The sequence below is a fragment of the Strix aluco genome, chromosome 7 (genome assembly GCF_031877795.1).
Source record: "Strix aluco isolate bStrAlu1 chromosome 7, bStrAlu1.hap1, whole genome shotgun sequence".
Classification (NCBI taxonomy): Eukaryota; Metazoa; Chordata; class Aves; order Strigiformes; family Strigidae; genus Strix; species Strix aluco.
This window is the reverse complement of record NC_133937.1, coordinates 8,884,566-8,910,074: the sequence shown is the minus strand read 5'-3', so window position 1 is coordinate 8,910,074 and position 25,509 is coordinate 8,884,566. Positions and strand designations below refer to the sequence as shown.

Below are 25,509 nucleotides of genomic sequence, written 5' to 3'. Positions count from 1 at the left end.
AAAATGGGAAATGGGAGCTTTAGGGACTCTTCGGACTGGCTGGCATGCAGTGCTGACCAAGAAACATCGCAGCCTCAAGCTTGTTGGGGGCCTGTGTGCAATGAACTTGTGTTTCTCAGACCAGACGGTGCTGGTCTCTCAAAATCAATGGCCAAATGATGCCACTTTTGGTTTAGTGAAACAACATAGAGGTGCCAGGAATGGTTATTGTAATGTGTGGTAGGAAATGGGCTGAAACCACTTTATCTGGAGACTGGTGATCCCATCCCAGCATGCTGAGCTTGATCCCAAAGTTCGTCTATAACCTGGAGAAAGCGCTGTTCTGTCGTAGCCCCTGAGGCTGCTCCTTTGTCCAGCCTGCAGCCCTGGAGCTGCTGAGGGAGCTGGGCTGTCTCAGCCACGGAAGGTGCAGTGCTGCACAAGTTTTAATTTACTCTCCTATTACTCTTTACTTAAATTTTCCGGCCTTTTCCGGCCCCATTCTTGTTCCTGAAACTGCCGAGATGGAATTGTTTCTCCATGATTTAAAAAAAAAAAAAAAAATGCTTTCACAAAGGCTCTGTAGAAATAGCACCGGTACACTGCGGGTTGTTTCTCCTTTCCACAAAAAGCGCAGGAGGGAAGTGTGCAGGGCAGGCAGCCAGGAACGGCTCATTCCTGTGCCCTGTCCTGCCATCTATAACCTTCTGCCAGCTTTTATCAATTGAACAAGGGCTAATATTTCTTTCTTCAAATTCTTGCATAATTGAAGGGTCAAAGCGAGCGCGCGCAGCCCTTGCAGTTCGGTGTGATTTATGTACAGCGGTTGTGGCGGTGTGTGCTCAGGGCAGGGAAAAGCGCTGACCGCCGCGGGTTGGGGTTTAGGGGGTCGATGCGACTCCCCTCGCGCCATGGAGCAACCTCCACACAAAGCGTCCTCGGGCGGGACAGGGGCGGGCGGCGGCGCCCGAAGCCGGCCGGGTGAAGCCCCGGCCGGCCGGTTGCCGGGACGGTACCGGCGCGGCAGGGCCGGGCCGCGGGGAGGCGGCAGGGCCGGGCCGGGCCGCCGCGCGCCCTCCGGGGCGCCTCCCGCCGGCCGCTACTAATGGTCGCCGCGCGCGCGAAGGCGGCCGGTGCGTGCCCGGGGCGGGTGCGGGCTGTGCGGGGCAGCGCGGCCGCGGCCGGGGCGGGTCCGGCAGGGCCGGGCGGGGGCCGCGGGCGGCGGGCGGGGGCTCGGCTCCTCGCCGCCGCCGTTACGTAAGGAGGTGGAGGGGTGGGGGAGGGGAGCGGTTTGGCGCGGCGGCCCCTTTAAACGCGGAGCCTGGGGCGCGAAGGGCGCGCGCCTCGCTGCTGCCCCCTCCCCGCCTGACTGCAGCGACAAATCCGCTCCCCGCCCGCCTCCGCCCGGCCCGGCCCGGCCCAGCCCAGCCCAGCCCAGCCCAGCCGGGCGGCGCCGGGAAGCGCTGCCGCTCCGCTCTGCACCGCCCGCCGCGGAGCCGGCCAGCCCCAGCCCCAGCCCCCGGCGGCGCGACAGCAGGGAGCGGCGAGGGGCGCGATGGAGGCTCCGCGCCTGGCGCACACCATGAGCAGCCCCACTAGCCCCTGCGAGGAGGTGATCAAGAACCTGAGCCTGGAGGCGATTCAGCTCTGCGATAGGGACGGTGAGTCCGGGCTCCGCACGGCTAATCCCTGCCGACGCAAGATGCTGCCGCTGCCCCCATGGATGCTAATGCAAATTAATCCCCGCGGCGTGTGGTCCTTTGTTATCCCCCATGTATTTGTAGGTGCAAGTGTTCCCCACCCCTCCCGCCGCCGCCGCCACCCTCCTGCCATCGAGAACAAAAGGAAAGAGAGAAGGTTGCACCTTGCTGGAGGGAAGGGAGGGAAACCCGCCGCTCCCTGAGCCATCCCTGCCGTTGCAGTGCGTTTGCCCCTGGGCGAGCCTGCTGCACAGCCCTGCCCCTGCCAGGGATGGACGCTGGGCTGTCTGCTGGGAGAGGCAACCGGGAGAGCTGGAGCGGGCGCTGCGGGGTCCGGATGGAGGGACGGGGTAGTGGCCCTGGTGGGTTTTTTGTTACCCGCGGTCTCCAAACTCCTTTGTATTGTAGGGCAGCTCTTGCGCTTAAAAATACCCGGGCGAACCTGCAGGCTGGCGTGGGCTAACGGCGAAACTTGTTGCCGGTCGCTTGTGCGAGCGATAAGGCGGGGAGTGGAGCGGCCCTGGGGCTCGCAAGATGGGGCGCGGGAGGCGGCGGGGCCCCGCGGTTCAGCACCGCGGACAGCACCTCGCCGGCGGCGGGGCCGGGCCGGGCGGGCGGGCGGGCGCAGAGCCCGGGGAGAGCCCGCAGTGCCCCGAGACAGCGGCAGCCCTTCCCCCGGCAGGCACTGCTAGACCTCGGACAGATGAAGTTTGGGTTGAGAGTTGCAGGTGCGGATGGATGTTAGGGATGATCTGGGTCGAAGCAGCCAGATAACTGTAAGGCGGTGGTGAGGGACAGCCAAAACAATTCTACGTGCGTGAAACAACACCGAAAGCTGGCTGTGGTAGAAGAGCGTAATATCGCTTGTGCACAACCATGAGTGACAAAACTGAACAGGGAAACGGACAGTCAAACAATACAAACGTATTCTCTTGTAGAGTGGCATATAATTTGTGTTCATATACCACATTATTCTCATTTTCTCATCTGACACTGTATTATCAAAAATATATCAAAAACTATATCAAAAAACTTCTATTTTTTTGATGCAAAATGTACTTTAGGTGTGGAATATATGTTACCTGGTAAATATACCGAGGAATGGAGATACTGTGTCAGTGAATGGTACAGCTGAATTAATTAAACTATTTCCTTCTTGTGAGTGTATTTTTGGAGCATAACTGTTATAGGCGATGGTTATAGAAAGAGTCAGTCCAGCTTTGTCAGTGATTTTTTTTTTGCAAATTAGTTGTGATTGTGATGAAATACTTCACTTTTTGACCTAGGCAGACTTAGTATTTTAAATGCTGGATTTTGATAAGCTCTTATTTAGACTTAATATTTTAAATGCTGGATTTTTATAAGCTCTTATTTTTCTTGAAATATTCAAGAAATTGACGAGGCATTGAAAAGTCTTTTCAGTAATTATTTTTATGGCTGCATTGGAAACTCTTTGAATTTTTTTGATGTTTGGATTAAGATTTAATATGCACTTACATCCACTCATGCCTAACTCACTGTCTAGAGAAACTCAACTATGTTTATAGTAGTGGAGGCTAGACCATTCTTTTTTAAAACACTTTCACGTGTATTTTTTTTATTAATACTAGAGATAAAATAGATAAATTTTGCAGTGCTTCATATTTGTCTACCCCAAGTAATTGTAGTGAAGTATTTTGTGTTAATCTATTTGGTTTTTCTATTTGGTTCAACATACTGTGGTTAAGGATTGCTTGATTTCTATGGAATAGTGTCATACAGACAAACAAATGGAAAAATTAAGTATTTTTAATTTTAATTCCCTTTTGAATAAGCTTCACTGGAAAACAACAACTTCCCTGTAGATCTGGCTTTACAAACTAATCTTCATCAAGTAAGCCCCTATCATACAGGATCATTGCTTCCTACAATAAATGGTTGGATTTCTGAAGGAGACACCTATATTGGACATGTAAGATATGTAACTCGGTGCCTAATTTGGCACAAGACTGCACTTGAGCATACATCGGTATTTCCTACAGGTGGCACTTATGCATCAAAAAGCTTGGTTTAATGTGAACATAAAAACAAGCAGCAAAGGTTAAGGCATTAATCTTTCTAGGTAAGCGTTCAAATGTATACGCAACATGTTTAGATCCCTAATTGTGTACATGGGTTTAGTTAGTGCATTTATATTTTAAATACTTACAATTTATTTTAGGCTATCTTTGATGTAAAAGATGTAGTTCTTAAGGTGATGTGTTGGCATCACTGAGGTTAATCATAGTTTTGTGATATCAATATGTTACCCGTAGTGAATTAAAAATATGCTAGATTTTCGTATTTTGAAAATGTCCTTGACGCCTAAGCTATAGTAACTGTAAAGGCAACCAGTGAAATGATAGCAGTACATATCCAACTATGACAAATTCTGCAGCACAGTTAGTTTGGAATTGCAGGCAATACTGCAGTATAAGCATAAGCAATAATGGAATATTTATACAGATAACAAAATATTTCTCTTTGTTTTCTAAGACAAGGAAATTAATATTGAAACATTTTGTATTCAGAAAACTGGGTTATGCCTCCTATGGAGGTATATACAGGAGCAGAAATCCAGTGAACAATTAATAATATCACAACAATTCATATCTTTTTAGATTTTTTTTCCTGTTTCTTTCAGTGTTTTTTTGCAAGCACTGTCATCTTTCTTAACGAATCAAGACCATTTTCAACACTTACAAATGTCAAATAGAACAAATATATGCATTTTGGAGATTTTTTTTTTTTTAAATCAAAACACCCGGTAATATTTGGTTTAAAGTGAATGCAACACTGTAAAGCCAATTATCATCTCGTATTTTCAGCATTCTCTGTTATTTATAAAGGCAACTTGCATTAATTTTTCTTACTATTTTAGGTGGGTCTACTAGCACAGCTTAGTATTAGTGTATTGCACAGTCTAACGTAGTTAGAACTCTGCTGAACTCACTTTGTGTATAGGAAAAAGGGTATCATTTGTTATTTTCCTTTGGTGTATTTGAACATTGCAGCCATATTTCTGTAAACTTAGCCCAGGAAAGACTGTTTAATCTGTGCTAAAAATTCTGGTGACCTTTTTATAAAATTTATATTAGCCCTACCTAGGGATTAAAACTTTAATAGGTGGATGTCCTTTGTGTCATGAGCAGGCCAATTCTATGAAAATATATCTTAACTACAGAAGATCATAAGCCTTTGAAAAAACTGTGCTTCCCACAGACTTGGTAGAACAGTCTTAGATTTTAGGAGCTGAATTTCCTGAAGCTCCCCATTGTGGTTGTGCAGCGCTCCCCCTACAGATACTGCACTTTGGCTGCTGGGGTCCTGCCAGAGTGAGAGCAGGGACGCTGTCACCTGCTTTCCCTGCTCTTACAGTCAGCACAGACAGCTGGGAAGTGGAAGATACCTATCAAAACGCAGAAAGAAGAAAAGCAGAGCAGCAAACCTTCAACGAGGACATTGGAACTTGGGAGTCACAGACTGTGGAGAGGGGCAAAAAAACCTGTCCCAGAAGGTGCGAATAGAGGCTGAGGTTGTGGCTGGTCAAGGGTGGAGGAACAGGAGAGACTCAGAAGCTAGGGATGTTTGTGAAGATTAGATTAAATGGGGAGGCAGAAGTGGACAAAATGACCCTGAATGGGAACAGGAGAAGAAGATGAAGGAGCATGGGAGGTAAACCCAAGTTCAGGCAGGGTGTCCAGGGAAGTAAAACTGGGAAAAAAAGATGAGGGGGCGTTCACCCAGATTAGATAAATGGGATAAATGGAGATGGAATGAGAATTGGGAACCTGTGAAGAGTAAACCTGGAGACCTGTCTGCAAAGAAGAGACAGAAAGTACAAGAATGTGGAGGGGGGAACTGATCAATTTAGACCACAGAGGTTAGGAGTAAAGGAATGGAATTAGGACGTGCTGATCAAACCAACTGGGACTGAAAGGACAGCCTTAGGAATGCAGAACAGGACTTTCAAAGAGTGAGTGTGGAGTAGAAGGAGGTGTGGGACAAGTACAAGTTCAAGGAACAGGGAAGAAGTGGCCATGTTTTGGTGTGACAGCCGGCGAAAGGTCAGTGTGTATCAGCACATGCCATCTTCCAAAGCCACTCATGACCCCAGGATACCAAATTCTCCTTGTTCATTTGTCAGCAAAGAATGATACTATGGTATCAGGGCTGCAGGGGTACTGAGAGTCAACAGCTGCAGCTGACTTCAGTGAGAGTAGGACTTTGAAAATACAAAGCACAGTGCTAAATGCTTTGAGAAAACAGATGTTAACCACCTTAAATAGGCACTGAAAGCTAGCGACCATCTTTTAAGGTCTCTGTGCCTCAGTTTTCCATGTGTAAAATGGAAGCAGCATGATTGCCTCCCCTCACAGAGATGTTTTCAAAATAAACTAATGAATGTTTGTTAAGCAGCCAGGCACTGTAGTAGCCTGGAAAACCCATGAGATGCATGAAAAAAACCCCATGATGAAATTCATAATTTTGTCTTCAGAGCAGAATATGAATAATGTGTAGCAAATAAGTCCTGGGACTACACACTGAACAATAGCAAATAGCTGTTACAAGAAAAATAGTTCATTATGGACGCACTATTCATTATGTATGCTGAATGAGTCAGAATTTATGTGGAAAAAATAGTATGTAATCATGCAGTTAAAGACTATATCATAATCTGAACAAAAAAAGGGGCCAATTTAAGGTTATTCAAGTACGCTTCATTCTGATATTTTCTAACTATTGATAGCTTGAACTGTACAATCTCACTGAAGTGCTTTTAAAGTTTTTTTCTGTGTTCGCTTCATATATTTGATGTATTTGGGTATCAGGATCAGAACTGGAATGGCTGCCTTTGCCAGTTTCAGTTGCATAAATCAATTTCATCACCTTCCAAACACTTGACACCATCAAAATTGTTTAGTCTAACAAGCTTGTATAAAAGCATTACATCATACAAGCTAAGATGTCATTTCTGTCTTGTGTAAACAACTCGCATCTTTGGCTTTCCATGTAATTTGAGCATGCCTCGTGTTTTCTGACTTATTTCAAAAGTTTATTATTCTGCTGGACTTATTGGAGCATTCTGAAAGATACTTGTAAATGGGAGTTTTCACAGCCATATCGTACACATTTGCCTTTCAAACAGAAGGGATAACGTGGCGTCATCCAGTCTCGGGATGCATTCTTCAAATCCCTTTTTTGGCATTAGAGAGCAGTATTGCTGCTGTTTCTGAAATGTTATCCTGTAAGTCTCAGAGATGGGGAAAAATTGAATTTCTAGGTAGACTCCCACACAGAGGACAACGTGAGAGATCCAAATTTCATAGTAATTCTTAGTGTCCTGAATGGTTGGACTTGCATAGTTGTTTGGGGTTTTTTTAACTATGAGAGTTCTCAGCACAGGAATAAACAATTCATATTTTTGTTTCCAGCATAATAGAGAGGTGCTTTTAACTGTGATATTTTGATAGCACACAAAATTCAGAGGCATGTTCATTGTTTTTATACCTCTCCCAAACTGCAGGTTTGGAGATTTAAATTCACTCTCTTCAAAATGCAAACTATCACTTTTCTAGGGTTTGAATGGTGGAATGGCCAACTAAGAAATGTATTTCTTCCACAGAATTTCCTCTAACCTGGCTGAACTTAATTTTTTTTTTTTTTTTTTGTGGCAGGCAATAATGCTGCTTCAGGTAGGAGCTAAAATCTAGTACATAGCTTCAAAAGCTCTCTTGTTGCAAAGAAAAGTACTTAATATGGTTTTAGATTTACATTCTTCCCAGACACTAAGATTTTCACATGTAGTATTCCTTACTGTTAGGACACAGAAAAATACTAAATGGAGCTGAGCAGCTATTTTGAAATCTTCATAAATTATCTTTAGAAAAGAAGAAAACCAATGATTTGCTTATGTCTTTCACTTCAGCTCACCGTTGCGAGTACTTTATCCTGTCTTGTTTCATATCATAAGCAATGATGCCACTAATAACGGTGAGGCTTTGCTAGAAACTGACTATTCAACATCCCTGTGTCAAGAAATGTACTCATCCCCATTCTTCCTTTATATTGTCTCATTTTTAGAGTTATGTTCCTCCCTGCTTATCTCCTTTTAGAGCTTTATGTCACTCAAATCTGTGTAATTGATTATTAACTATTTTGACTGGCAGTGACCAAGTTATATATTATTAGCTATTTAAATCTTGCCTGGTATTCTATTTGTGCCCCTATTGATTCAATTATTCTTCACTGAAACTTTTCTAGATCCTTTCTAAAGCAGCTGAAATGCTTGATGGGTAATTATGCCAGATTCACATACGGAGGCACTGTTCTCTCCCAGTGCTATATGCTGATATTGCTAGGTTGAAATTCAAATGTGCAATGTGGGGTTTGTAGTTAATTTCTACTTATTGTTATAATCAAGGTTTTTTCAAACAGTACTGTCTCCCTTCTTCTTTGTGTTTGCTTCAGATTATAGTTCCCAGACACATTCTTTTGTTTACCCTGTAACAGAATCCATTTTATCATTTTCTCCCTATGTTTCTAAGCTATCTTGTGCTTGCAGCTCCTTCTGTTTTAATGTCTGCAATATAGAAGTGTGATCTCTCTTTACACATCATTCATAAAGATGCTTATTTAGCCTGGAACTAGTCACAGGATCTGTGGTAGCCCAGTAGACACCTGAACTCCTTAGCTGTTTTGCCATGTATCAGTCTCATCCCTGCCAGCCAATGTTCAGCCCTGCAGATCAGTAGTTCTTAATAAGTACAATGACAGAAGGAATCATTTAGGGAAGAGAAATTCTACTCCCTCCAGTATCTGAGAAGCCAGAATGCCAAGCCAACCCCTACTTAAAATTTCATATATCTTCTGCAAATCTCAAAACCTGTTTTTCTTGAGTAAGAGTTAAGCCATTAGTATCCTCTTCATCTGTTTCATCTTCCATCTTAAACTAGATGTAGCAATTTTCTTCTCAGCCTACTAATCTGATGGCTCTGCCGCCTCTGGTAAACTCTGTTCTGAACTCGCTTCTCTGAATTACCTATTTACCCTGGAGTTATGCCTGTATAACCTAGATCAGAGTCTGCCCTACAGGCCACTTCAGCTTTTACATCAGCTTTTCAGTGAGGTCCCTTCTCCCAGAGCCATAGGTTCTAGAACAAGCAGAATATCGCTTTTGTCACGTAAGGTGAAGGGAGGAGCGACTATATCGCCTTCTTATTCAGAGCTTTGTAGTACTTAATCATTCATTTTTTGAATGGGTTCCAGTCAGGCAGTGTTGTGTTCAGTTGTCTTCAAAGGCTTGCTGAAGCTTGTCTTCCTGACCTTGGGTTTTCGTTCTGGGTCTTCTCTGCCTCGTTAACTTTCCATTTTTTTCCTCCAAAATCTAGAAGGATCCTTTACCCATTCCTTGTACTTTCCTCCAACTTTTATTATTCATGGTCTCTATATAGCAGGTTTGGAGGCCCCAGCTTTCCTGAATAAGGTAGTTTTCAGTTCCCTTTGTGCTGCTGAAGTAGTGCCAGCATCTTTAACCACAATTGAGGAGGTAATCTTTAAAAGTCCTTGCAGTCTGGGTTTGTTTTTCTTAGCCCACTTGGTACAGTAGGTATGTCTGCCATGTTGCCAGCACACATGGCCTTTTGTGCTTTGTGTGACCTGGAAGGCTATATTTAATTTAGGCTGAACACAGCCCAGAATCATCCACTCTGTCTTATTTTCTCTTTTGATAAAAGTTTTAAGCATTTTACTTGCAGCCTGCTTTCTTCAAAAACTTATGAATGTGCCTGAAAAAATAGTACTGACACTGCCCATATGTGATACATGTATAAAATATATCACTGCTATAGAAAAGTATGAATAAATACAGTGTTTATGATGTTGGAACTAAAGAAGGCTCTGCTCCAGGATCACTTCCTGTGGTTTCCACACTAGGTTCTGTTATACAGTGGGACATCCTTTATTTGACCTTGAAAATGTTTCCTTCAGCACAGAAGGTTTGGTTAGAACTCACTGTAGTGTTTGTAGCTGGATCAATTTTCACAGTGGTGTTTGTAGTTGAATCATTAATCAATTTTATTTTATTGTTTTCACAGAGTGTTCTTGTTTTATTTATGCTTGAATGAATAAGCTGTTTTGCATGGATGTTTTCAAAAACAATGATTAGCTATACTGTTTTTATAACCTAACAGCAGTTTCTCTGAGCCTTGACAGTTCTAGCTGCTGCCAAGACAGGGAAACCTTAAAACTAGTTTGGTGTTACTCTTTCATTCCTGCAGAATGACGAAAAGTATTATCAGAGTTGCACTCTTTCTTAGTTCCAAGTATGGAGTGGCATCTGGAGTTTATTTCTCCAATACTGTTAAGTCAGACACAGCTGGCACCTCTAGGAGAAGCATAGTTTGAGGCATTCCTGTGTTAAGCTTTGTATATCAGTGCACTCTCGTTAGGAGAATTCTGCAGTTTGCAATTGTCAGAAGCATCCCATAAATTTATTCCCTGAGTTATTCCACTGGCTTCAGACTTTGTGGAAAAACAAATCTGTGTTTGTAACGTGGCACGATTAAGATCTTACAGCTGCTGGTTTTTCCTAACTTTTGTTGTGTGTATTCTATCTTATTTCATACAGATAGGCATCTAATTTGGAATTTCTCTAAGTTGCAGTTTGTCTGTACTTCCTCTATCTTTAGTTTGGGGCTAGAAATAACATTTTTAAAAGATTCTGGGTTTTTTTGCAGTTCACTTCTATGTGTACTCATAGTTGAAGACATATGGACTTCAAACTCAGCAGGATAAAAAGATGTTAAAAGGCTCTTTCAATCTTGGCCAGACATAAGTACTAGTATACCAGTATCAGTGGAGTGATTCATGCTGTGTCATTGGTCCTTTTAATCCAACTTATGTAAAGGGAAATTATACATGAGTTTATATAAACTAAGGGATAAAATTAAGAACAGAGTGTGCAGCAGATTGTATTTTAATGCTACTAAGGTGCATCTGATGACATAAAGTAAATATTATGCACTTACACTTTTATGAGGGAATTTATGCTGGTAATTTAATATAAATGCTCAGTAGTAAACATGTGGCTTTCAGAGCACTAATGTTTCTGATGAATTTCTAGCCTTTACACTTTCAATGTAATTTCAAGGCATATCTCTAATCACAGGAATTTAAAATCCCCAAGCCTATCTGCTCACTGAATCCATTACATCACAGAAAAGTTCTGTCCCTCTTGTGTGGAACATACTGGAATTTTAGCCCATGTTACCTGTGCCCTGACACAGCTACCACTTTACCCTTCGTAAAAGGACAGGTTTGAGCAGTAAGACTTCACACACCGTTTACTGGGATTGCCTCACCTCTGCCTATGTGCAGAGGTGACTTTCTCTTCGCCCCTAGATGGAGACACCTGAAACTCCAGGTACATTTCTTTGTTTCCTCCGGCTGTGAACTGCTTTGTACCATGCTTTGGAACCTTGACCCGTTGAATATGTTGCTTCTGTACCTCACTTTGTCACTTTGTTTAGGGAGCATGGAGTTCTTAAATCGTGTTTGATTGACAGGGATCTGAGTATAGGAGCCTTGCTAGAGTATGAAGAGTTTCATTTCCAGTTTCGTTACACATTAGGTAGCCAGGTGCCCCAGCATGACCTGTGTAGTAGGAACATGTCTGGTGCTTTCTCATAACTGTACAAGTGCAGGGAAGACAGAATCAGGTCCTGTATGTGAAAAATTAAATACTGATTCTTTTCCTTCTAGTTTTGTATATTCTGTAATGCTCAGCTGGTTTCTGGGTTGTTTCCTTGGGCAAACCATCAGCAAGCCACTGAGGCTGTCAGCCCTAATGCAAGTGTGCGGTGCTTGATGATGGAAGCCATACAGTGAAACTAAATTCTTCAGTATATTTTAGTATACTTGTTATATTTAGCTCATATAGTAGGGAGTGTAAGTTGGAAAGCATTACTTGAGATGCTCTAAGTCCAAAAGATGAAAAACGAATCTAAGTATGAATTCTTTTAAAGTAACATACCCAAGGGGACTTGGTTGGCTTAGTGAATTTGTAGTAGGTTGTGCAGCTATTCCTCTATAGGTTAATAATTCAATTTTGTCTTACCATGACCATGATTGATCACTTGTTACAATCCAATGACTGTTTTGATAGCCTGAATGATAAGAGTACAGAAGACTTTTTGTGTCTTATTTCTGCATGCTTGCCTACCTTAATGAAACTGGCAGCAACCTGTTATCTGTGAGCTCTCTACTCTGGTCAGAGTTCATAAGTTAGTAAAAGTCAACCAGTGGCAGACCCACATCCAAAGACCTTGACAATGCTTGATTGCCCTAGGAAACCAGCTAGAAATGAAACAAAACAGAACAACTGCAGCTCCTGCCAAAAAAGGCTCTCAAAACCCCTATATCCTTTATTTGTCAGGGCCTGACAAATAGAAAGTCTGAAACCTTCAAAAAATTAAATTAAGAAAAATAGTATGTTACAGAGTAGAATTTCCTGAACTATTGTGAATATGTAATACATTTCAAATCACAGTTAAAAAGCACAAACTGGTGTAAACCAGAGCCAAATCCTACTTCTTACAAGAGATCTGTGTGAAAAGCACACAGCAGTTACCAGTGTGCTGAAGTAAAGAAACGCTCATTCATGCTGCAGACTGCCAGGGTGTCCAGTGGGTTACAAAAGCCCACTCATGCTGAGCACCCTACTTTCTCAAGAAAAATGCTTATTAAAATTGTGTTCCCCAGCCTTGAGATCTCTCTGCTGCCCTTCAAGTGATGAGTTTTGCCTTTCTCTCTGGGCTTCCCTTTGTTTGAAAGAAAAGTGGGTCTCAAATGAAAATCCTTGTGCCATCAAGGCAGTTGCAGTTTTCAGACAAGCTGGCAGGTCAAATTAAAGCCTGTGTGAATACAAGGCTGCCTTTCCTTACTGGATTTAAACTCACATGACTTAACTTGGAGCAGAGAATGCATTTGTGGTTTTGACTGAGACACAGCTGCAATAAATGGCACAAGTCGTTGCCAGCCAAGTAAGAATGAGGTAAACAAGTATGAGCGTGAGGTTCATAGTAATAAACTAAAATGAAAGTGTTTGTTTGTCTCTCACTTTTGTTTAGTGACATGTGAAAGCACAAATCATGAAAGGCCACTCATTTCTCTAATACACACTTAATATTAAAAGCAGTAGAAGATTAAGGCCAGTGCTTTGCCCTCAGTTACACTGTGTTAGATGAAGAGCATTGGAGCAATTAGGCCAGCGACCCAGAGCAGTGTAACTTGGATTAGAATCCAGCCCCAAGCAACTTGTCCAGGGTCATACAGTCAGTGCCTTCATCTACAAGATCTCTTTTCTTTCATTGTTAGTCTTGGAGACATAGGCAGTTCCACAGTCTCAGATGCAGCTGTACTTGTTTATTCATCAGAAGAGAAAAACCTCGTGCCATAAGAAGCTCCAGATCCCTTCCTGCTCCAAAATCTGCCCCTTTAATAATCAACAGGGTGGCAGTCTGCTGAAAAGTGTCACTCCCCGTTTTCCAGCAAAATGGAACGGAGATAGCATCCTTTTGAAACTACACTGCACAATGGGTCTGAGTGTAGTCTGAAGTATGGTCAGAATTACATAAGGATGCATAGATAACTGACAGTGTGGGCTTCTGCTAAATGAATATAGTACATGTGATAAATTGATCTGCTTTCACAGTAGTGTTTCTGATGTAGTTACTTGCTTTCAAAATCTGGAATTCCATGTAATGGAAGGTATGCATTATACAGAAATTCTAGTACATGCAAGTGGCTGTAAAGTTCATTTTAATTTTTAAATTATATTTAAATTAAGCTAGAAGATGGTTTAGAGCTTTTTACAACCCTTATTACCTTCTTTCCCTTTCAGCAGCTGAGAAATGCTCATTTTAATTAAAATTTGGTTTTAAAATGCATCTTGCAGTCAACACATGCTGAGAAGAGCCAGTTACCGCCCATGCACTGTACACTTGCTGTGCTGAACAAAATGGGAGCATTACTTTAATTAGTAGTAAATACTGTGGTGGCTTAGTGTTTGCGATCTACTATAATGTCCCATTTGATTTCAAGAAGGTAGAATTGCCCTAGCCTAGCTCTGACGGTCGGAGGCATGAAAGCCAGTGGTGTGCCAGAAGGAGTTGTAGTGCAGCTGTAGCTATTTTTGCCACACTGTGATTCTCATTCCACAGAAGGTTGCAGAGAAGCTTATTTAACTTCAACATGACAAGGTACAGTAAAAAATAAAACCACATCTTTAGTATAAGCAGTCTAAGAGAGCTTTAGTGTACAGTGTATCTGTATAAATCTTTTTGCATATATAAGTCGCTCAGCAGATAGGATGAGGAGCAAGATGCTGATGTTTGGTGTTTGCACTCAGTCTCAGCTTGTCTGGCCAATTCAATTTACTTGTTTTTGGTAGTCATGAGTCATAAAAGGAGATCCCACCACTTCTCCTCAGCTCTCTACCACAAAGATTTGGTCAGTCCTTAGAGCATGGTAGGATCAGTAGATCTGCATCTCTTAGATAGGGGGAAAAACAGGCATCATGGCTTGTCAGTTTAATCTTCTGGGCTAGGTTTTTTTTTAGTGTCATACATTTTTCCCGGTCCTTAGTGAAGAAACGTGTACCTACACGATTATTCACAACCTTCCAGTTGCATATTTTTATCTGATAATGAAATTCCTCCCTTTTCATAATTTCCCCATATATTTTTTAACACAGTGAAGATTAAATTTTGTGTGCACATGTGCGTGTTTAGCTTAGCATTTTACTGAGTTAACACCTGTCAACTTATGTGTTATAAGAATGTGAAAAGGAAAGAGGAAAAATTGGGTAATAGTGGCCCAGCCTTGTGGATCAAGTACTTTATAGAAGCATAGAGGCATCCAGTTTTCATAAATTTTTTTTTAAAAAAAATATCAGTAAGAAGTAAGGGAAACTATAAAAAGGTGTAATTGTATCAACAGGAACTTGCATCTATTTCCATTTTAGTACTCAGTCTGTCAGAAAATCTAGGGTTTTAGCTGCAATTGACATTCTGAAAATGTGGTTTAGTTTTGAATGTGTAAAGTATAAATACAAAATACTTCCAAGACATCAGGATACCCAATAAGAATTTAATCTTAGTGAAGGAATAAGATCAGCTTTGCCATATTTGCCATTGATCAGATTTTCAGCCAGGTTTTGTCTTATGCTTTGAATTTGTGAAACTCATGTGTTGCCTCCACAATCGCTTTCAACTATAATTATGAATTGTTAGATATTTGCAGTCAAATTTTCAGAAGCTCTCAAGTAATTCAGCTTATATCCCATTGATTTCAGTGAGACTTTTCTAAATCATTTAGGTTCTTCTGAAGATGTTACCAAATGTTACTTAAATTTTTACTTCAAGTAAGGATGGGTCAAAAATCAAAGGAAGAACTGCCACTGAATTGGAACAGTTGGCTGATAACAACAGAGGACAGCTCACAGTGATATATCTGAATTTTCTTTATGGTAATAACAAAAGAGGAAACAATTATTTTGAGAAGTTAGTTTAATGATGCAATTGAATGCATTATTCTTAATTAAAAATAATTAAATTACTGTTATTAAATAATTTAGCTATAATTGCAGTTAGCAAGATACAAATTCATCCACATTCAAGCTTAAATGGTCCTGAGATGCCTGGTCCTATTAGTGCTTTCAGGAAAAATATTGCAGGGATAAGTGAAAAACTCACATATTTGACACAGAAATTCAGGTAAGTTATTCTTGAAAAGTTTATCCATTTTAAAGTATCAGTCCAGAGGATATTTCTGAGTCAGTGAGATGAAGATTCCTTTGCTGTGGGAGTTCAGAAATTTCGTGCAGCATAATAGTTACTTTTTTTCCCCATGTTCTTTTTCTTGTTTCTCTCTGGTGGGAATCTTGCAAATTATCAGAGGCTGTTGGTACATCATGAGAACTGATGAATGTAGTTTAGGAAATAATTACAAATGGTAACTTCAGATAGCTCTTAACTTCTGTGACCTCCCTCTCTAGTCTCTGAAAAGAATTAGAGTCCTCCAGGGCAAAGTTAAATGTGAGCGCTAACTGTAGGTGCTCAGATTATCCAATTTAGGAAACTGCCTTTCTTCACTGAAAGTGAGCCCAAGGAGACTCACCGCCCAAGGCTGATGTTGGTCTTTGTTAGTATTTTCTTCTTTCGGTAGTGGTTTCCACAGTAGTACATCATAACAGTATTGCACGTGAACATAGTTGCAAGTCATATGTATAAAATCTTTTGAACAGTAGCCTTTACTTTTGAATTAGAGGATGCATTTTTTGGATAAAATTTATTCCGGGTGTAATTACACAGACCTCTGTGGTCTTATCGCAGGAGTGAATGTTCCTGATTTTTCCTTATTACTGTATCTAGTGACAATTTTTAAGAAGCAATGAAATGTTTGGGGTTTATTAGCTTTAACTTTGAAGGAGTATATGTGGCCCAACAAATCCACTCTTTTGTATCTAAGCCAAAATTTATATTCCACAGAAATGTTATGATGGGACTATATGATTTCTGCTACTAATTATAGTAACCTCTGTTCAGATACACTTGATTTCCTGTTGAAACTAATGTGTCTACTGAAAGAATTCTTGAGCTGTAAACCAGAGCCCTGCAGTTCTGATGACATAATCACATTCCAAAATATACCAGTGTAACACATTTTTTGTTACCGCTAGCTGTCCGGTTTGACACACTTGCATTGTGTATTCCCGTTGGTGTTAGTGGAAAGCATACATACGCATTTGAGGAAACTAAGCCCCTGAAGTCCCGTCTGCACAAGATCTCAAAATACATGATAGTCAAGTGCTTTGGCTAAGGGCAAACGAGCATCTCAGTTGAGTTAGTATTCAAGCAAATGGCAAAACTTCAAGACTCTGCTGAATGCTTTTCTTTCATTATGCACTGTCCTCCTTCAGTTGTTGTACTACACCTCCTGTCAGGTAGCAGCTGAGTCTCTGAGCCGTCTTTGTGAAACGAGAGGCTGCCTGCAGAACAAGGTTTCAGCCCTGTAGTTGACAGCAGGCAGTGAGAAACGAGGCTTGGGAGCGAGCGGGGCGCTGCTCGGTGGGAACTAAGAGCCGGCACGTTTGTTGCTGTCAGTGGCAGGATTGAGATATTGGGCTGCTCCTGATTTGAATCATGGAACCACTGCAGAGTACATTTGTTCTCCATGTGAGACAGAGGAAGAATTGAGTCCTTTGTAAGAGGCTGAGAGAAACTCTTTAAGACAGAAACTAGACAATCCGGAGATTGCTCGGTGCTTTATGTAGGCACAGTTTTGGGGAACCCTCAGAGAACCCTCTCTGCTCAAGAAGGTGCTGTACTAAAGGCACAGTTGTGCTCACAGAATCTAGTTGTGTTCTCTTTGTTTTGCAATGTGGAGTATTATTGCTGAAGTCAACAGTGTAGATTAGTAGGAAACAGCTAAGTTAAGCCTTGAATTAAAAGCAAGTAACAAGAGAATCTGAATGTACGTGAACATTTAAAAAAACTCTCAGTAAATACAGATATACTTATTATGGTAATAAACAAGCAATGCTTTATTTTCAAAACTATTTTTTTAAAATTTGGACAGAGTACACATTATCTTACTAGAAAATGCGCAACAGTAGTATCAGACATGGGAGGAAATGAGAAGGTTTAGAGGGGTTTATCCCTCTAACAGGATTTATAGAGCCAGGCATTCTCTCTTTATCTAATGTAGGAATTGGTTTTACAAGGATACTTATTTAGAAAATATTCTTAAATATGCTTATATAAAAATCTGTATTGGGAGTTAGTTTATCAGGATTATGGGGGAGATAAGAGAGTCATTTAAGAGTCTGACACTATTCACTCAATTTTTGTACATGAAAAGAAGCACAAATAAAGCATAAATGCTACTTACGTGGTTATGGATAGCAACTTGAACTTGGAAATAGAATAGTTGTGCTGGAGAAGTGCCTCTTACATGGCCTAACAAATAACAGCCTTGATTTGATAATTCTGTAAATGTTGTTGTATTTGTATTTCCTCTGTGCGATTTCATTGTCTGTCTTGAACAAGGTGTTGCAGTGGACATTGAAATTCTTGATATTCAAGTTAATTATTTGCTTGGTAGGGACATAGTGTACTGGTCCTGTAAAACAATTTTATATAGCTAACAGTTGGACAGGGTCCATTCATTCCAGAGCTCAGGAGAAAAAATATGATATTGTATTTTTACTTAGTTAAATTTTAAATATGCAGCTAATACATAATTTCCTGGCACTTTCCTGTCACTTTGGATGGTTGCACAGAAAGAAGAATTGTTGAGGAAATAAAATACCTCCACAGTAAGTTGGAGAATTCAGTCTGAATTATAGCACTCAAATATTGTCAGTCTGTATCAGTTTTCTAGAATTACAAACTTAGTATTTTACCTTTATAGAGCTGATATATAACCAATCAGCTGAATTACCAAGACAAGGAAATGTGGGAATTTTTCTGTTTCAGAAGGTGTAAAGATGTTTCTCTGTTCATTTTATGGGAGTTACTGTTTCTAAATGAGTTGTTTTCACTTGCTGGTATCTAGTAAGAGGGTTTCTTATGTCATGGTACCTAGGTGCTCTTTATGAAGTTGATCTCCTCATCAAACATTTTTACTTCAAAAGGTCATAGCCAATGTCTCTCATTGTATTGGAATTGTTAACTTGAGAAAAATGTTTCCTGTTTTCCCCAATAGATATATTTTAAGATCTGAAGAAGGTGACATTTTAAAAAAACGTGATTTGTATTATAAGATTTTTTTTTTTTTTTTATTTTGGTATGTTTATTACATGTGCTATTGGTATCTGTGTATAATGTAAACCTGATCTTTTGGGGTCTCAAAAATTGCTTCACGTTCTAGTTTATTCCTCTGTGCCTCATCCTCATCTACATACCTCTTCATTTTCAGATCTCTTCCCAGAATGTATTAAGGATCCAGCGTTCGCTTTTAATTTTGTGCTGTGTGGGTACAGTCTCACCTGGATTATTTTCTGGCTCACAAACCTTAGTCATATTTCCCTTATCAAATTCCTAGGTTTTCATGGAGCTGACACTTCACAGAAGTAACTGCGGGGTTAATATCTTGTGTGTCTTTCTAAGGACAGTACAGTGTAGCACTTAGTGCACGATGTTCTGCATGACAGCAGCCCAGATAAACCCCAAACTACGTGAACCAGATGAGTGAAATTGCATCAGTGCAGGAGAATATTGCGATGATATAGAAGTGACCTGATGACCGTTCCGCTGGCTTTCCTCCCAGTTGCTGGTTGTGGGGTATCACTGGGGCTTCCTTGTACTTTTGGCATTCCTGGTTAGTTCAGTAGCTTCTGGGTGTCTTACCTGCCATAAAAAATTGCAGCAACCTAGAGGCTGCTCTGAGTTGCTTTAGTGCAGACAGCCACAGTTTGGATGAATGGAACAATTACTGCTGAACCTAGGCTTTTTTTGTAGCAAACTTTCTATCCTGGGCCACAGGTCAGCGTTAGAGGTGGAGGTTCTTCAGGAGCTTGGCATGTTACATAGGCTTAGTTTTCTGTATTGTCTGTATAGTCCCCCTAAAATATGTGTTTTGTGTCACCTCATTTTCCATCATCTTTTTTTTCCCCCATCACAAAACCATTTTTCATCATATAAATGTCAAAAGATCTCATTTTTTGAAAGTGTCTTGAACTGTTTTCTTCTTTCTTGCTGCTAGAGCTAAATTCAGAGAACATCCAGTCTTCAGAGAGAATTTGAGTAGGACCTGTTATTTACTTTGCTGTTTGTTTTTTAATTGAGCCTTAAATGAGTGCCTTGACTTTAAGAAGTAGTGACATTCCGTATTTTCAGTTAGATTCTTTGTGCATTATTGGATTCCATGATTTTTAACACTGTGTTTATTTGAAATCTCTAAATATATGCATGTCTTCTGGAAAATTAAACTGAGGGTTTGAACAGATGTTTTTTGCAAATAATTGTGAAATCAAAGTTTAAGAAACTGCAGTCCTCAAGTACTTAGCTGTCACCACCTCCACTGAGAATGTGGTAGCTAGACTAGTGAGCTCTTAGGATATTTCAGTGTAATTTACAGCTGGAAAAGACAGGGTTGTAACTGGAAATAGCCATCACTAACAAGCATTCTGCTGTTTGTTCTGTGTTGTGTTTTGTTTTAAACCTAGGCCATAATAAATGCAGAGAGTTTCATCCTCAGATAAAGAAACTTGTTAATAGCAACCATTTCAGATGCAAGGACAAGCATGAGATTTACAAAATACTAATTGACAGCCCAAAATTCCTTAATGTTTTTATGAAGCCTTTGGGAACATGTTTTCAAAGATCCATGGCAATGGTGTTGGCGGCTTAGGAGAAACATAATAGTTTTTTTCTGAATGTCTGCTCCAGAAGCATCAGAAGTCCATGTTTCCCACAACATGACTCTAAAGACGCTGAAGATTTATCCCTGAGTACAAAGAAACTTAGAACCAGATGATTTGTCTTTGTCTGTACAACTGGAGATTTTCCAGTGTGATGCCAAAAGAGGCAAATCTGTTTATACATGTTGAGGGGGGTTCTTAATGGGTTTAAATGAAAATGTAAGTTGCACTTCATTAAGCTGATGTAATTTGCATCTTGAGGGACAGAAGGACAAAGACTTAGCAGGAAACACAGTTGACAAGAGATTTTAAAGTAATGCAAGGAAAAGCCATTTTATTCCTGTCAGTTGTTCTCCTGGCATGGTTGGGCTCTGATATAAAGTGCATTTATGTCACTTCAGGGATGTGTAACTTTCCACCACTACGTAGGACAGCTCTGAATTGGTTGAGTGATGGTTCAAACAGACCCCCCCTTTATTCCAAATTCTGTTTAGATATTTAAATGTTTTCCACATATAAAATGAATAAATATTTTTTGTCCAGATATCAAACAAATACGTGAATTGGTTGGATCCCCTGAAGGGGAAATAGCAATCTGAAAGGCCATCTTATATTACCTTTGATGGTCATTCCCCCTAGTATCCAAGTCAAAATTGCAGATAAATAATAATATTTTACAGCTACATTTCGTCATCCATGATTACTGAAGGGATACTTTAATGGCTTCAGCAGAGAAAAGGATTTCACCCAGCCTTGCCTTCTTTTAATTTCTCCAGATTTAATGGACATCATTGCAGTTGAATGAATATTTCACGAATTCAGTTCACACTGAGTACAAGCAATCACACTCATTACGGCTGTAATATTTGTAGTTTTTTTCCCTGTTGATGGATAGCTATTATGTCATTGTGTTCAGTCATTTGCAGGTTCTGTTTTCTGTGAATTTGTTTCTTGACTGCTGGATAATTTTTTATGCTTGCATAGTGCAGCAAGCTACATAGTTAATGCTGTGAAAGGTGGCATATTAGTGTTACGGATGGAGTTACAGGAAGGGGGGTGTGATTTGATTGCTGAATACAAACTGCATGAGTTCTGAATACTTTGGAGTTCTGCTGCAGTGTGTCTGGTATACAACCTTTGAGCATGAGCCCACCTTTTAATGTTGCCAAATGATGAATTGCATTCAAACGATGGGAAATACAGATCTATGTATGGGGATTCTATATCTTCATTACATGTATATCATACTGCTTCAGTTAATTTTTTTCCATTGTTAATGCTTAATAGCAGGAATGTATTTGCCAAGATAATACCAGAGTCAAATCTTCTATAAGCAAGGTCACAGGAACCCAGAAATATATTATTTTATTGGTCTAGTTTTATAACACTCGCTTCTGTGAGCTGGAAGTATGTTTAGAGGGTGGGTTACAAATTAGCCCTTTCATGATTTCTTTTGTGGATAACATAAATAGTTGGTCTGTGAAATGAAAAATCAGTAGGCACATACTCCCTTGCCCTGCTATGAAGTTCTGCATTTTTAGAACTAAAAAAAAAAAAAAGATCAAGTATTGTAAACTTACAAAAATACAGTGATTGTGAATGCTTAGTAACTACCAGTCAAAGGTTGTGCTAAGGTTCTTTTCCACCATCCTTCCACTGCTGCAGATCTGATGGTTCAGCTTGTTTTGAGTGATGAGGCAAATTTAAAAAAAAAAATCCTTTTCCAAATCTTTTCAGTGTGATCTTATCAATTTCCAAGTCTTAACATTTGTCTCCAGTAGTGACAGATGAAAGCCATGAATGTTCAATGGGAATTTTCTGCCTTTTTTTTCCCCATTCAGAGATAATTTATGTAAGTAGAAGATATAATGAGAGTACTAAATTAAGTGTGTCTGTGTATATAAATAAAATTGTTTTGTTACCAATTTTGCCAGCATTTTGGCTCAGCTGCAGCAGTGAGTATCATAACTGCTTTAAAATTGATTAGACAATTTAACTTGAAATTTAACTCCTGATATGGCAGAGAGAGATAAGCCTGTGAATAAGAGCATAAAGCATTAATCTTGCAGTTCTCCAGCTGATCTCAGTAAAGCTGGCATATTGTATTTATTCCTTGGCTTTGGAGAAATTTAAAGTCTTATGCTTCCAATGTGACCTATGCACACACGAGTGGTCTTGGACTTCTTATTATACAGGTCAAGAATCCCTGGGCCCTTTTGTGTGTCCTAAATGTGACCTGTTTTTTGTTAAAACAGAGGTGTTTCAGCAGCGCACAGGGATGACACGCCTAGTTTCTTTGGCAGAGGAGACGAGGTTTGTTTGACTACTAGCTCTTCGATAAGTTTCTGCTCAAAAGAGACCTGAAAGCAGTGTTACTATCCAGTCCCACAGTGGCTTCCAGTGTTGAAGCAACACGAATGTGCAAAATGAAGTAGCCATTTTGATGGGACACTGATCTGTTTTCATTTGATAGGAAGTTGGTGAGAGCAACATTTCCTATGACACTTTCATTTTCAATTTTTGTCTGTGTTGTGATATTTCATCAAAGAAAGATCAGTTTAGCCTCAGTGAAGTGGCAAAGCGACTAACATGAAAGCAGCCAGTTCTAAGGGCTTCTCCACGTATTTTCACATCCATAACAGTAGTAACTTTCTTTCGGGTGGAGTTTTGGTGTGCTTTAGGGCAACTATGTGCTGGTTTTGAGTAAGTTCAGCTGCTATTTGTGCTTTTAGTAGACGTCATATTTGCTCTTGATTTACTCTTTAAATTGACCCTGGTATAAAGAAGTGGCTTGACGTGGACACGCTTTCCAGTATGAAAACCAATTCAAAATATTCACCAAAGCAGAAGTGGAAAAAAGGCAAATGTGTTACCTTTTTAGTCAGTTGTATCTGTCAGTTTTTGATCTCCATGACACCTGTATTTCACTTACCACACACCTGAAGTTGCCAGTTTTATCTAAGCAGCCTTTTGTAGCAGCCCGTATTTCTAAGTGCTTTGGTTGCCAATATTACAGACCCCCACTTTAACAGCAGATAGTAGTAGTTTCTTAAACACCTGACCTCCAAGTTTAGCTCAGTTACCCTTCTGCTGTTGAAAATTCTGTTCATTCTTACTACTTTGTTTTATAATTATATAACTATATTTTATAGTAATTGTAATAATTTTAGAATATTGATAAACTCTAATGGAAACATTCCACATTATGTAGTTGTTATAAGGAATGTACATACATTACCAGGCTGGACAGGATATTCTTACTCTGCTTCTGTGCTATCCTGTCACCTTCATGTCTTTCTAGTTAATTACAGTGCAGTGATGTCAAGCACTGTATCTCACGTTATTATCTCCTATTCCAGTACATCTCAGGACAGAATGCTGTTCCTAACATTGAAAAGCACTAGTTTTTGCAGGGGACAGATTCTGAGTTAAATCTTACGCTTTAGAAGAGAACGCTTCTTCAGAATTTCTTGGTGGTCTGGGTGCTAGGGTGCGTACTGTGTGGGCAGAGCTGGCCACCTGCATGTTTGGTTCCTAGGATCAGTCAAATCTAAGAGAGCAAGAGCATGCTTTTTGTGCTCTGTCCTTCTTTTTCCTTGTTCCCATGCAACGGTACACTGATTGCTATTCAAAAGTCACCATTTATCAATACTGAATCATCGTCATCCTTGTCAATACTATGTATCATTATCAGGTTCCTATTACTGCCTGTCAACTCAATGGATTTTGACATTCAGGGCTACACAAATATGTATCAAAATATAAGTATGCATTACAAATATCACCAGTACTTCATATTCTAAATAGAAAAGAAACTGGAGTATTGCTTGCTGGTGATGATTGTGAGATATTTTACTTTCTTATTTCATATTCTGTTCGTATTCTGTTTCTATTTCAAAATCTGTAAAATGATTTTTTTTCCACTTTCAAAGAGCTTTAAAGATTTCAGCTTTAAGATTTTGGACTTTGTTCTGTCACAAAAAGAGGATAGCTTAGCACTTAGTAATACAAGTAGTTTCTTTTTCTCAGACATATTAAAATGTTGCAAAAAATTACCTGGAGATTTTCTGCTAGACATTTACTTAAACTATTTGTTCACTTCTTAAGCAAAGAAATTAAGAGGATCAGGAGTGCAGACATCTAATGATGTATGCCAGACATTAATTCTAAGAATTGTACAGAAAACAATACCCATTTACAGAAGCACTTTTGCTCTTTGACTGTCATCAGTGTGCTCCAAAATCTTTCTTCATCTCTGTTACCTTTTGTCATTATTGCACATGTGTCCTGAAGATTAAACTACCCTGACTGTTTGTAACACGGCTAAGGCCCATAGGTGTGGAGTACGGAAGCTCGCTTTTGAAGCAAAGAAGTTACAGGTTAACATATTGTGGATATATATGGCTTGGATCTCCTGACTGCATGTGTATTCAGGTCTTTATTCAGTTATTTGGTGTGCTGGGATCCGAGTCTGTCCAGCTCTCCAGCAAGTCTGAGAACCTCAGCAGCATCACTCCATCTTCTGCTTAAACACAGAGTCTCACTCCTGGAAGAGTGATCATATGTAGCCTTTTCAGTGTACCTGGTAGAGCTGTCAGTCATTTGTCAAATACAGAACGCTTACAAAAGAGAGCAATGCCATTTTCTCCCTGCTGACTTTCTGAAATCTCATGTTGGGAAAAGCACTTAACCGTGTGTTTCATACGAACAGAAAGCTTTCAGTAATGACTGGTATTTCTGCAGCCAGTGCAGCTGTTGAAAATGTCATTGTGGATGGCACAAATAGGGTGGGATTTTGAGCAAGACCATGCACCATCTGACTTTGATATTTAATTGAAAAAGGAAAAAAAAAAAAAAGCAATAGGATGTTTGAAGAATAGACAACCTGTTGGATGTAAATGCATGAAATGGAACAAAAATAGAAAAGTGTTATTATTGGTTATTGAAATCATCGGTAAAATTACTTTATTCAGAATACTAGCTGGAAATCTGTGGATTTCACAGACTCTGTTACTGAATTTCAGATGTCCATGAAAAGAATTTAGAACAATGAGGCCAACCTTAATATTCTTGCATTGAGATGCTGCTAGTGCTGATACAATTCTTTGACAATGTATTCTTAGAGGTTGAAATGTCCCTAATGTTTTCTGAGTCAAATTTTTGTTACTATTACTGACTAGACTCACCTTCTCTGCCCAGCTTTTTATCAGTTATGATGGAAGTATGAAGACTTTTTCTATGATTAGATGTGACTAAAAATAATTCTGACAATGTGTTGCCTCACATCTCTACATGGGCTTCCTATTTTCCTCATCTGGACAGAATTTGGGCACTTTCTTCTCTTTCTTACACAGATAACAGACTTGTTTTTCTCCTTTGTTTCTTTCC

At 40.1% G+C, this 25,509-nt stretch overlaps 1 protein-coding gene across 2 annotated transcripts in view; it reads left to right on the top strand.

The window, feature by feature from the left end:
* PHYHIPL (phytanoyl-CoA 2-hydroxylase interacting protein like) overlaps positions 1–25,509 on the top strand; it is a 58,958-nt gene that overhangs the window by 20,774 nt on the left and 12,675 nt on the right. The window contains exon 1 of one of the 2 annotated variants that reach the window (XM_074830404.1): positions 1,353–1,640. The exons of the other annotated variant lie outside the window; for it this stretch is intronic. Coding sequence (XP_074686505.1) covers positions 1,535–1,640 — 106 coding nt within the window. The 5' untranslated portion in view covers positions 1,353–1,534. Of the gene's footprint in view, positions 1–1,352; positions 1,641–25,509 lie in introns of those variants that run through there. 2 annotated transcript variants of the gene reach the window in all.